We start from the raw sequence: 13,726 nt of genomic DNA, 5'->3' as shown, positions 1-13,726 counted from the left end.
GCAAGAACCAAATGTTTTTTTTTTTCCTTTTCTTTTTTTACCTGATTTGTAAAACCTTGGAATTGAAAGAAGAAAGAAGGTGTAGTTTATTATTTTTAACATCACTTTACTTAGATGGAATCAACAGCTGTGCAGTAAGTCCGGTATAGTTTGTGTGATTTTGTTTTTCAGGGTCGCTGTGATTGCTCCTCCTGCACCTCCCATTGCACCAAATACTTGCAGGACTCCGTATGATGATTCTTATTACTACCATGGAACCAGGGATCCAGTAGATCTCAATACTCCTCAAAATAAGAGTAAATCATTTCAATCAAAACCATTTATAGAATAGTGATTTGATAGAAAAATGTACGATTTTTCTCAAAAATCATGCATACTTACTTCCCACATAGAAAACAAATATTTACTTGTGTATCAATAAAAGTGTGGAGCACAATCATTGCTGCGTGTAATGTTACAAAGCTGTATCAAAATTCAAACGATCAAACTCCCAGTCTTGTCTGCACATGATGAACACTTTTTTTATCAATGCATCAAGGATGATAAGGAGTTGACATATCCGTCGTAAGAATTATTTAATGGCTATGTGATTCACAGCTTATAGGAAACAGATGGATCTCCCTTCATTCAGCCGGTCTGTTTGGTTGCAGTTGTTCTTTTCATTTTCACACTAATACAACATTTCTGTTCGTGTCTGAGCTCACAAAATGAAAACTAAATCTGGCACACAGTCGTAGCAGACAGTTATTGAAGTCTTAAGTTGTGTGTATTTAATAAATACAATTTATTAACTAATATTTCTTGAATTTTTTGCATTAGATTGTCTCCATGGGGGGGCTCAGCTATCTGGGTATTGTGAGATTTCCCATCAAATGTCACCATATTTCAGAGCCGATGGATGCACTGAGTAAGTGTGAAACTCAGTTCCTCACATACTGAACTGGAAATGTCATTATCTGTAACAAATTAATGTAAATTTGAATAAGGATGCATGGAACGTCAAGCCTTTTTGCCAGAAATAAATTTGTATTGGGGCAAGTTATGATACCTTTTTCCTTTTCCAGAAGAGGGCTCTCACACCAAACTCTATATCTAGGTGATTTGTCATTCTTTCTGACTTTAGAGCATCCCGTGGATTTGAAAGACTTCATATCGACACATCTAAGCAGAGGAGAGAGAGTGCAGCTTGTTACCAGGAAGCTTTACAACAGCAGGTACATGAGGTCTTCTTAAATCTTACATACAGCTTGGCATGGGTAGTATTGGAAGGTGCATCCATTTTCTTTTCTTTTGCCCAGATGAAAGAAAGAGAGGAGTGTAAAAGGAGAGAGAAAGAGGAGAAGAAACGATCTGATGCTAAGTTAGAAGCTGAGATGATGGCGTACAACCCTTGGGGGAGAGGTGGAGCTGGGGCTCCAATTCAAGACCAGAATGGAAACATTGTTTGTAAGTTGGCTTTTTTTTATTTATTTTTTAGTGATCTGTTAAACCTGATGTAAGATGTCTTCCAACTAATACAGAACTCAATGTTTCAGGGAGATTTACATGTTTCTCTGATTTCAGGTGACCTGAACCAACTGCGCAAGATCAATAATTGTTATATGTCCAGTCCAGGTGCTGAAACCAGGACGTCCTTTCCTCATCAACTCCCAGGTATTCTATCATCCACACTTCTGGATGGAAAACTATGTCTGAAGTGTATTTCAATAGAATACACACTGTTTGTGTTTTTTTTTTTTTTTTTTTTTTTTGTTGAAGTTGCTCCTTCTCGTATTTTAAAAGCTTTTGTCTTTTTTTAACCCTCACAGCTTACAGACATCGGCCTCTCCTGCAGCAGCATCAGATCCAGAACAGGTACAAAGAAGATCTGGAGAAACAGGTAGGTCTGGAGGGGACCCGGATGCTAAAGAACGGATAATTCAAACAAAAATGTGTCTTTTAAAGAAAGCAGTCTGAATAGAGCGCTTTGCAAAGTAACAGTGATGTTATACTTTAAATAGATAGAGGAAAAGAAAAGAAAAGAAGCAGAGGAACGAGAGCGATTAAAGATCGCAGAGGAGGAGGAAGAGAGGAAAGTTGCAGAGGCAAGAGCTCGTTTGTGTCAGGACTTTGAGGAAGAGAGAAGGATACAGAATGTAAATACTGTTGGTAAGTTTGCTTTGACTTTTATTGTTACTTGTAGCTATTTATTTATTTGTTTTTGCTCGGTTTGTTGAACCTAATTTGCTTTTAAGGTATACTACAGTAACTACAAAACTATGAAATGCTGTTTTTCTTGTGTTTTGATGAAGTTGCCCCTCTTTGTATTTTACTAGCTTTTGTCCTTTTTAACCCTGTCATAGTTTCCAGGAAGGAGCCTCCTCTGCAGCAACAGCAGACCAAGGACAGGTACAAAGAAGACCTGAAGCAGCAGGTAGGGGTGCAGGGATGCACGAGCCCTGATAAAACCACATCAAAATCACATGCTTTCACACCCACATTCTTTTAAGACTTGGATCTGGATAGTTTTATGGGTAAAAGGAATTCATAATTCTGAATACTTTACAAGTTAACAGTAACTTTACGTCCCAAATAGGTAGAGGAAAAGAAAAGAAAAGAAGCAGAGGAACGAGAGCGACTGAAGATCGCAGAGGAGGAGGAAGAGAGGAAAGTTGCAAAGGCAAGAGCTCGTATGCGTCAGGACTTTGAGGAAGAGAGGACACAAAATGTAAATACTGTTGGTAAGTTTGCTTTGACTTTTATTGTTACTTGTAGCTATTTATTTATTTGTTTTTGCCCAAATAGATACAGGAAAAGAAAAGACAACAAGCAGAGGAACAAGAGCGAAGGAAGCTCGCAGAGGAGGAAGAGAAGAGGGTTGCAAAGCAAAAGGCTCGGGTACAGCAGCAGCTCGAGGAGAAAAGAAAACCGAATGAAAACCGTGTTCGTAAGGCTTATTCATTCCTGTATCTGCTTTTAAAATTAATTACTGTGACTACCAATTCAGAACAATGACATGCACATTTTTTTGTGTTTTGTTGAAGTTGCTCGTCATTGTATTTTACTATCTTTTGTCCTTTTTAATCTTGTCAGCTTCCAGACATCAGTCACCTCTACAGAGGCGTCAGACCCAGAACAGGTACGAGGAGGACCTGAAACAACAGGTAGGTCTGGATGGGATCCAAATGTCCAAGAACAGACAAGTCAAACAAAAAATAAAATACTTTAGCACGTGTCTTGTAATGAATGGAATCTGGTGAAAAGAATTTCTTCTCCCAGCTCTGCTGTATTGGTGTAAGTCTTGAGATGAAACACTTGATGGACATATTTTTACATTTTTTCCCATTTACAATTCTTTGGCTGCTGGTAGAAATGCAGTATGCTGAGCTTTGGTCAGTAGCTGAATTATGGATTCATGTTTTTCAACTCTGGGTTCTGACAGATGATGTGAACTTTATTATTTGGACATACTAAATGAGACATGTCTGACTAATTCTTCCCATCTGTTGCCGAGTTGCTGAGTATCCCTCCGATGGGCCTCGACTCTGCAAAGCTCGATCTGATATGAGAACAGGAGCACCTCACAAGTTTCCTTGTCTGTTCATGCTCTATAGATATTAAGACACCTTTTTTTGTGTGTGCTTTCCAAAATAATGTGAAAACAGAAAGTCAAATCCATGAAACTTGAATGCGAGATTGAGATTTGATTTATTGAGCAGCTTTACCAAAGAAAGGGACTCTGCTCATGATTTTGCAGAGAGAACCATCGCCTCCTGTCCCAGCTTTACAGAAGAAGCTGAAAAATGTTGTGACATCAAGGAATTCCTCAGCTGGGAGCCAGCTCTATTCCAGGGCTGTAAGTCACTTTGTACTTTATAATAGTATTTGTGCATGTAGACTGTTATGACGGATCTAAAAACACATGTACACAATGTTTTTAGGAGCAGTCTGTGTCGGCTCCATGTGACAGGCCTGTCGCTGAGAGAAATCCAACCCTTACTGGTAACTTTAGTTTAAATACATGGCTGTGTATACTGTTACATATTAGCACGTTCATTCCAATCATCCTCCTCCTTTATTTCTAATGCATACTTCAGATACTCAACAAGACGTGATCAAAGGGCTGTCAGCCCTCCGCAGGTATCTGAAGAAAGAGCAGAGACGACTGGAGATGAGCCAGACGGCTCCACAAGAGACTCACTACTCCCTTCCCAGCAGGTATTCAAGTGAAACAATTGAAAATAAAGTTAAATGTATGTCTATGTGCCTTACACAAAATTAATCACATTTATTTTTTCATTATAAAAATATATTAAATGCCTGATTCAGTCCAATATTTTCAAATGAAATAAAATGTGTTTTAATCCATTTATTTTCCATTAATCACAATTGAATCCAATTCATTATAATTGTATTAATATAGTGCCAAGAAGCAGCCAAGGAAAGGAAACTAACAAAACAGCCTTAAACTTTATTAAAAAGGAACGTTTTAAGACCAATTGTAAATATTCTGTTCACGATTCTGTGGTCAAATTCTTCTGTTTTTTTTTTTTACCAAGAGCCAATTAAGTGAAGCTTGAGAAATTATGTCTCTTGCTAATTCTGATCAGAACTCTTCCCTCATTAGCTACCAACATTGCATTTGTAAGTTTTTAACTTACTCACATTAGGTTCAGGACAGTGCAGCAAGTGGAGCTGGGTGTTCTATCTACTGAACCCCACTCTAAACCACATGGGATATTGAGCTATGTGTCTCTAGTGTTTCAAATTAATTTTTTTTTCCTTGTGCACAGAAGACGACCCAGAGTGGATGCCTTTGAATTTGCAACCAAACAAGCTGTTCAGTCACCAGGAAAATGTCCTTTACACGTTGCTGCAAGAGTTAACAAGGAAAACATAAAGAACTTCAAGCCACTGAAAAACTCAGGTACTGATTGGCTCAGTGCAAATGTGTATTTTTGATTCACGCCTGCAGACATATCTGTGCCATCTCTTTGGTTAAATGTGTTTTGGATCGTGTATAAGCGACTGGTGGTCACACATAACTGCAGCAAGAACTGTTGTATCTATCACTTTTCCAGGGATCCAATAATAGTGATAAACTGTTTATTGTCATAGCTTATTTTGCTTCAGCCCACTAATGATTAAGTGGGAAATTCATTACGAGAGATTCAGCTTGACACTGCCAGTTTGTTCTGACTTTCTTTAATTTCATGAGGTGATGGGAGGCGTCCACGAGTGACATGCAGTGTGTGGCAGTGAAAGCAGTGAATGAAATGAAGAGAAAGGGAACAGCTCTGGACTGAGTCCCAGACTATAGTGACCGCGAGGATCTCTGGAACAGGCAGAGAGACAGATCATAAAACAAGCTAAATATGATGAAAGGCGAGCAGTGAACTGAGCGAAATGCAGATCAAACTTATATGAATATTGGATTTCAGTCCTGCGTCAGGAAATTGGATTACATCAAATCCATATTGTGAGACTTTGACAAGATCGTACGAGAATGATGCAACCGTGCTGTGAGGATGCTGAGTCACCGGCAAACTGCTCATTTAGAAAGTGGCGGAGAGGGAGATTGCCAAGAAACTGAGGAGGGAACAATTAGAAATCATCCATCAATTCTGTAAACAGCTTTTTAAATGAATCTTTAGGCATCTTGGATTTGTTAATGCGGTTGTTATAGTATTACAGCATCTGGGGAAAAAGCCTGACTGAACATGATCTCTTTAGTAAACATTTGGTTTTGTGTTATTGTTTTGATTTCTCAGTTGATTTTCCATAAAAGTTGCAGGGTTTGGAAGGCTTGCTACTTTCTACCCTCCAGTATCTCCCCTGTGAACCAGTTCAGACATCGTGCCAGGTTCATCAGTGGCAGAAGCCATCTGATGTCTGTGTATTGCTGCTGGTGCCAGTGCAGGGACCATGGTGTCCATTCAGGCTGCAGGGGGTGATAATACCATGCCAAGCTTTGGGAACAGAAGCAGCAGAGAAAAAATTCTTTTTTTTTTTTTTTTCCACCAACAGGGTTTATCCAATGAATTATAACATTTTGACAATAGATGTAATGATTCTTGAATTGATTCATGTTTTCATACAGTATATATCATGTCAGATATGTGCAGTGATGTAGGAGACGGGTCAGTCCATCAGCAGGGAACACGTCAGCCTTCAGCAGAGAGGAGAGCATCACGGAGAAGACTTAACTTTGAAGTACGGTCCCATGAGTACATCGTTCATTCAATGCTTTTCCTCGTTTTCGGAAAAAAAAATCCCTGATCTAAACTAAATAATTGTATTTTTTTCATTATTAAACAGAATATATGTGATTCAGTGGGTCAGACGGAGGTGGACAATCACTCAGACAATCAGACTCTGCGCTTATTTGAAGTTGGGAGTCTAAATCATCAGGGCATCATGAGTCGCCACCCTCACCATGGTGATCACGACAGAAAATCAGGTGGGAGGAAACAGTTTACCATCAGTTAAAGGTGTGGGGTAAAGGTGTGTATATTCATGAACAGTTATGCTTGAGTATTTGTTGGCATAACATTTTTACATATTTTACTCATAAATTAAAAGATGCAATGAACTGCAGAGTATGATGGACTTGATTTTAGCTGACTCGGATGAATTGGTGCAGCAAGTGTAGTGAACAGTATTAGATACATACTAATAACAGATGTGAGCATCATGTAAATATTGTGAAGTAATGAAAAAATCCCTCTTCTGTCTGAAAGAGCTGGCCGTTGATGAAGTGGATGTCTCGTCTCTGCGCTCCGCCCTCGGGAGGAGTGTTTCCGTGGACACCGTTGCCACAGAGCCTTGGCTACGGCCCGGAACGTCGGACGCCGCAAAACAATACAGCCAGAAGCCAATCAGCAGCATGGATGCACTATAAGATTACCATCCCTATAGATACAGGAAGTATTGTTCTTTGTCTCTTAAAATTAACTTGCACTTTAATAGTAGAATGTTCTGCACAGATTATTTTAGGTCAGCAGACCTCGAGAGCAAATATATTGTCTATTATTGTATATTGTGGAAAGAATAAGATCCCAGTAGATGCAATGCAGAACAAACATCTATACATTTTAATGAAGATATTTCAGTTTTGTTTTTTAAATGCTCTTGAAACTTGTTCTATAATAAATTGTTTCTGCAAAGTAACAACTATAAACTGTTGTCACTCATTGATTCCACATTTCAAACCAACCAAGTTCAAAAAGTTTATTGACCTAGAACCTGATTAGAATGCCAGATGATGTATTGTACAGAAAGTTGTACATAATCTTTTGCAACATAGAAAACTTTACATTGCTTTATCATATACATTTTGTTTTCTACATCCGTTAGCAGGAATGCATCCCATTCATACTTAAAGCACGGCTAACATTTGTCATCTTCTCTATACATATAGCTTTCCCCCAAACCAAAGAAAAAAAATTAAATATATTATCAACTATTGATTTTTGTACACAAGAGTGAAAACTAAACTCACGTGAAAACAAGAGGGAAAAAAAAAAACAACTCAAAAGTGACTCAAAAGCAGCTAGCATCAGTTTGTTCTCTTTTCTTCCAGTTCAAGAAGCCCAGTTATCATCTATCTGTTAAAAACCAAGGAACATAAAAAAAAAAATTGGAATAATTTAACCCTTCACTTTCCACGGTCATGTTTAATTACATATCGTACTGTGTAGGACAATCTTCAGGAGTTGGTGCAGTCAAATAAATTATCACAAAAGTAAAATCTCCAGTGCATTCAAAAACAAGATCAAGTGCAGCAAATTCAGAGAGAGAGAAAAAAAAAAATCAAAACAAAATCTAGTGTTATAAGATTATATTACATAGCGGGAGGTCTGTACAACTAGTTTCATCCAGGAGGCTATTGATACTAATGTTAGCCATCTGCAGCTCGCACAGAGATCATTATTATCATCCGTGTGACACATGTCACGTTTCATAGTAACTGAATGTCATTTTGCATGTTGCTGAAACCATTCATTCATTCTTCACTTTTTAAATATACAGTAAGAAGCACACGTTTTGAAATAAATTCCTTCTGATCGCGTCAGAGATATGGGTTGATGTCAGTTGTTGATCAGTAGTTTTATCCACTGGAGGCATCGCTACACCTGGTAAAAGACCATTTTTATGATATCAAGTACCCCGCCTGGGCTGTTTGGATGTGTGTATGTGGTGACAAAAGTTAAGGGTGAGGGTAGGTGTTAATAGACAGCTGATCGATAATCCACTGAAGTCAAGTATTCGGCATAAAAAAAACAACAAAACCACACAGAGGGCCCTGAGGAGGCGGTACAGCCACACGGACCTGCGGCCAGGTCTCCGTAGAGCTTTGTGTTCCAGGCTGTTTGTGGTGCAGCATCACTGGGCCTCCTCCCCGGCCTCCTCCCCCACCTCTGTGTCCGTCTCCGGCTCCACACGCTCCTCAGGCGGGGCCGCTTCGGCCTCCGGCTCAGGCAGCTGTGCAATGTGAAACACGAGGCCGATGCGCAAGTAAAACTTCCTCAGAACAGCGCGGAGCTCAGGGATCAGGTCAAACTGCATGATCTCACACAGGAGGGGGTAGTATCTGGATGCATGAGCCTTGAACTGAAAAAGGAAGGGGGAGAAGAGCCTGAGACAAAGACTTAAACATGACTTAAGCCACTTATTTGTGCTCGGTGGTCGATACGAAACGAGCTACTCCTGCGGCGACTTACCCTTTCGTCACTGATCTTTAGCACCTTGGTGAGGAATAGCAGCAGCAGGTTGGTCCAGGCCTCTCTGTGGCTCTCTGAGGTCAGAGCCAAGAAGTACGCCACTGCCTCACTGCACACACTACACAAAACATTTCACAAATGTAAATTAACGCACCAAGAGAGAAAAAAAACAAGCTTCTGATTGTGTTCTATCATTTCCTACAGCGAGTCTTATGAAAAACAGGGTGACAATGATGAACGATCACATTAAATCAGTGACTGAACCCATTACTGGGGCATTTTTCACTGTTTAATTTTGAGGAAAACTGTGGCAGCCTGTGACCTTCTGTGACCCACTCAGCGCTCCTCTCACATCAGCTCCATCTGTTAAGCTCATCCCTCTTTTCTCTTCATCTGCTGCTGCATTAACACAGCTCCCCTTCCACTGGATGTCTGTGACACAATCACCGTGTATAGTTTAGGAATTAGTTTTTTTGAGGACAAAAGGAAAGCGATGCTAAGTGACAACTGGCAACATCTCCTTCAATTCAATCCCTTTCAATCATAATGAATGCAAGTAGGAAATAATTCTGCTTTATCTGGTTATGACTATCAATGGAAAAAGCAGAGGCTCAGTGAGAACGAGGTGAGGACTGAAGAGCTGAATAAAAGCTACGTACAGACAGCGTAGCTGACTGAACAATCAAACACCAGCGTGCAGATTCCTTGGATCTACTAATATAAGCATCTGACTTCCATTTCAGAGAGCTTTGCCTTTTCCAAAAGTGTTCATCCAGACGCACACATTAAAAACCTCCACACTGATATAAAAGCACCGACAACTCCGTCTCACACACATGTAAGCATCAGTCTAAACGCAGGAACATATGCAAATCCTGCCGTACACAGAAACCAGGGGCTGAAGTAACAGATTATCACCAGCCAGCACTGATGTTTTCATTTACAAGCAGCAACCCGGCACTGATGGGGCACCTGTGAATTCAGCACAGACTGTGGGAGCAGCTTTAATTATCGCTACTGCCAAAACTCTGTTTTCTCTCTATTTTTTTTGGGAGGTATCAAAAGCAAAATTTCAACAGAGAAATGCTCCAATTAGTTTTGGGATTCTGTAAAAAAAATAAAAGAGCACAGCTTTGAACGTGTGCACACACACACACACACACACACATCTGACGCTCCAGCTGTCATCTCCATAACAGCACCATTAGTGGGATGAAAATTGTGTCAACTTGTGCACGGATGCTCATCTTTCTGATGTGGTGGAGGAAATGCCTGCTGAGTGGGTCTCACATCCACTGACTGATTCATCTGATACAGCGTGTGTGTGTGTGTGTGTGTGTGTGTGTGTGTGTGTGTGTGTGTGTGTGACTTACTTGAGCAGTCGTCTCTGGACCTCCTCCCAGGCGTCCTGACGGCTGTCATCCGTGTACATGCGAAACAGGATGCGCAGTCCGCACGCCAGACTGCTGGTCTCCTGCTTCAAGAGGTTGGGTTTGGACTTTCCTTTGAAACCTAGAATAAGCACGCAGTCACATTTATTTCAGGGGTTTTCATTTTTGTTTTTCGTGGCACTAGTGGCCTTTATTGAGAAATTAGGTAAACAGGAAACGGGTTAATATTGTGTTAAGGACATAATCAGAAGTTGGAGTCAGTAGTTTTTGGGGCGTACCTGCTTTCCAGAGTAAAGTCCTTTGCTCATTGTTGGAGTTGAACGCCTTGGCAAAGCAGTGAGACTCCAGCAGGCAGTCCAGCAGCTTGAAAAGCTGCTCCGAGGTCAGATAGCGATACATGCCCTGGTCCTGGGTCTCCACGGGGACGTCTGCCGCGCACACAGCATCCCGCTTAAAAAAAACAAAGACAATTCACGTTTTTCACCCTGAACATAAGCAGCGTTTCCACTGGCTGACAGACGGCCTCAACTCTGTTTGTACCTGAGCAGCAGCAAAGTTCTCGGCATCTTCCTTCTTACTGGTGGCGGGAAAAAAGACGATGTTATCGATGGTCTGGATCAGCTCAAGCTGCACGACGCACTTTATCAGCAAAGCTGCGAACAAACGCTGCTCCTGTATCTCTGTGGAGCACACAGACAGACGCCCGTCAGAGAGAGGAGACAAAGGAAAAGGGGGGAGAAAAAAACAAAACAAACAGCCGCAGGTGAAAACAACAGCAGTGGAACGTTACTGGACTTACTAGTCGGGGTCCTGCTCCTGGAGCCGTCCTCACATGTGCCCGCCGCTGAGCCGTACTGACTCTGGCGACGGTTCTCCATGGCCACTCTGTCTCCGCTGCCGATGGAGTGCTGGTCATCGGAGCGGGACTGAATATCCACCGACTTCTGGGAAATTGTGTCCTGGGAGCAACATACTCAAAGTCACTGCTACACAATAAAACCAACTTTAAAACTACTCGAGACAGGTTTCCTCACCAGCTGCTTGTCAGACAGGTTATGTGTTGCAAAGTGTTCTTCACCTGCAGGTCTCCACGTTAACAACCTTTAAAACACCGCAAAATGACAAGTCTGATCAATGAAAGTCAGGAAGAGTCAACTGTTAGAATACTTAAATACCTTGAGCTGCATTCGTTTTTTCTGACATTTAAAGGACATTAGTCGACGAGCAGCTTACGCATGTGGGATTGTGGTTTTGAAGATGTCCAGCATGCAGTTGCAGGTCTTGTCCCAGGTCTCAGGGGAAAACTTCTCCCCATTCAGGATGACCACATTCTCCAGACAGTTGGTGCCCGAACGTGCGAGTTGCTCATTATCTGATGATGAGGGGAAGCCGAGGAAGAGAAGAAGGAAGGGTAAATTTAGGAGTGTGATATTAGTCTAGGGCAGGGGTCGGCAACCCAAAATGTTGAAAGAGCCATATTGGAACAAAAACACAAAAAAACAAATATGTCTGGAGCCGCAAAAAATGAAAAGTCTAATGCTGAAGTACAATCTCGAGAAAAGTCGAAATGTTGAGAAAAAAGTCAAAAAGTGTTGAGAAAAAAGTCAAAATGTTGAGAAAAAAAGTCAAAATGTTGAGAAAAAAAGTCAAAATGTCGAGAAAAAAAGTCAAAATTTAGAGAAAAAAGTAAAAATTACGAGAAAAAAAGTAAAAATTACGAGAAAAAAGTCAAAAGATCGAGATTAAAAAGGAAAGGAAAAAGGAAGAAAAAAGGAAAAAATGAAGAAAAAGAAAAAAGAGAAAAAAAAGAAAAAAAGGGAAAAAAAAGAAGAAAAAAAGGAAAAAAAAAAAGGTCAAACATTTTTGAAAAAGCTCCAGGAGCCACTAGGGCGGCGCTAAAGAGCTGCATGCGGCTCTACAGCCGCGGGTTGCCGACCCCTGGTCTAGGGAGATTTCTGTTCATCTATTAATAGCTGAAATACACAGATGCGAATGCCATCCCTTCATTCAGGACCATAACACAAACCAAAGCTGGAACAAAAAGCCCCCTGGACTCACCTTGCTGCACACACCAGTAGAGCTGAGCCAGGATATCGTCCAAAAGGAGGCAGTTGAGGGACTCAAAGTATTGCGTGAAGACATCACAGATGGCATAAAGTGCGTGGTTGCATGTGGTGGTCATCCACTCCGCTTTCTGAGGGAGCAACACAACCTCAGTGAGAACACATCCGTCAGCGTGAGAACAAAAAAGACCACAGGCTGCATGATTAAAGAGCGAGTTCTGACATTTCGGGGGGCCCTCTGGACCGAGCTGGTAAGACAAAGGATGTGAGAGATCTGATGAGGATGAAAGAGCTGTCATGTACCTCGGTCTGTTGCTCAGGCAGCTTCATGTTGTCAAAGATACGGAAGACGATCCTGAACAGGTCCTGCCACCAGTGTTTTTCAAAGGTGTGCCCATAAGTCTTCATCACTTCAAACATCACCGTGAGCCCCCTGGGAAATTCACACAAACGCACTCGTTCTTCTGGATGCCAATGTTGACATATACTTTTTTTCCCCTTTTTTTGTAAACTGCTCGTGCAGAAGGAGACCTCTAAACAGCCTGTATTTACTGGATATATCTCTACTCCTCCTGCCTCTTCATTTAGCTGAAACATAGAGAATACTCACTTTTCATACCCTGAATGACACCCACCCTAAAACCCCTCAAATGACATGTGACTAGGGCTGGGGATCGTTTCAAATATCAAGAATCGATTCAATTACAATTCTTAAGATTCAGAATCGATTATCACGCTTTGATTCGATCCGATATTGATTTGGGTTACTGTTAATAAAACAGTTTTTTTCAGCTGTTGCATGAGATATATGACTGTAGTTATGCAACATATTAATACTAGTATTATATTGAGATTCAACAGCAAGTATTGGCAGCTAATGATGCTGTAAGGACCAATCAGCTCCCAGAATGCTGATAGAACTGCTTTCAGAAACATTGTGTGGGTCAGAATTACCAAACAGATCCAGGGAGGAAACAGAGGACGTAGGAAATCGGTTTTATTTTTTCCCCATTTATGAGAATTTGCTTTTTAACATTTATGCAAATGTAACCCCAAGACAGTATATAAAGCAAAGAAATATAGACAATTTATGCAATTATAACTGAAAACTTTAATGTTTTCATCTCTTTAAACATTAAACATGGCACCAGTTATTCTCGTGTCCAAAAAAATATTCCTTTTTTGGGCATAAACAAAAAAGAAAAAAAAAGTTGTAATGTAATGATGAAAACATTTTTTTTTTTTTTTAAATCGATCTTTAGACGTATGAATCAATTTTTAGGAATTAATATGAGAATCGATTTAAAATCAGAGAGTCGATCTTTTCAACTCAGGCCTACATGTGACACCCTCCTACCTGGTCCTGACATCCAGCTTACACCGGTTGATGATGCAGGAGAGCTCAAACAGGATGGGGAACCATCCCCGCACCCACACGCGATCTTCAGGCGCTACATTCATGTCATCGCTGGTGTAATCTTTGAAGGCCTGTCAGGAAACAAGAGCCTTGTTCACCACCACACAATATCTGTCTCTGAACGGCATCAATCCTCCTACACAAATATGTATT

The 13,726-nt window shown here is 40.8% G+C and overlaps 2 protein-coding genes across 3 annotated transcripts in view; one reads left to right on the top strand and one right to left on the bottom strand.

Annotated features, from left to right (window-relative positions):
* The first annotated feature begins 1,376 nt into the window (after positions 1-1,376).
* LOC133423366 (centrosome and spindle pole-associated protein 1) lies at positions 1,377-2,488 on the top strand. Its single transcript, XM_061713553.1, has 5 exons — positions 1,377-1,446; positions 1,564-1,653; positions 1,809-1,879; positions 2,001-2,148; positions 2,343-2,488. Exons 1-5 carry the CDS (start codon positions 1,377-1,379, stop codon positions 2,486-2,488), a joined length of 525 nt encoding a protein of 174 aa, XP_061569537.1.
* A 4,707-nt stretch (positions 2,489-7,195) lies between these two features.
* Positions 7,196-13,726, bottom strand: part of arfgef1 (ADP-ribosylation factor guanine nucleotide-exchange factor 1 (brefeldin A-inhibited)) — a 58,998-nt gene continuing 52,467 nt past the window's right edge. For both annotated transcript variants that reach the window (XM_061713992.1, XM_061713993.1), the window contains 11 exons: positions 13,514-13,644; positions 12,460-12,589; positions 12,152-12,287; positions 11,327-11,465; positions 11,128-11,194; positions 10,893-11,052; positions 10,634-10,773; positions 10,372-10,543; positions 10,076-10,214; positions 8,703-8,820; positions 7,196-8,592 (listed from right to left, as the gene is read on the bottom strand). In XM_061713992.1, coding sequence (XP_061569976.1) covers positions 8,365-8,592; positions 8,703-8,820; positions 10,076-10,214; positions 10,372-10,543; positions 10,634-10,773; positions 10,893-11,052; positions 11,128-11,194; positions 11,327-11,465; positions 12,152-12,287; positions 12,460-12,589; positions 13,514-13,644 — 1,560 coding nt within the window. In that variant the 3' untranslated portion in view covers positions 7,196-8,364. The remainder of the gene's footprint in view (positions 8,593-8,702; positions 8,821-10,075; positions 10,215-10,371; positions 10,544-10,633; positions 10,774-10,892; positions 11,053-11,127; positions 11,195-11,326; positions 11,466-12,151; positions 12,288-12,459; positions 12,590-13,513; positions 13,645-13,726) is intronic.

Source organism: Cololabis saira, chromosome 22, assembly GCF_033807715.1.
Source record: "Cololabis saira isolate AMF1-May2022 chromosome 22, fColSai1.1, whole genome shotgun sequence".
NCBI lineage: Eukaryota > Metazoa > Chordata > Actinopteri > Beloniformes > Belonidae > Cololabis > Cololabis saira.
This window is presented reverse-complemented; position numbering and strand designations above follow the sequence as displayed.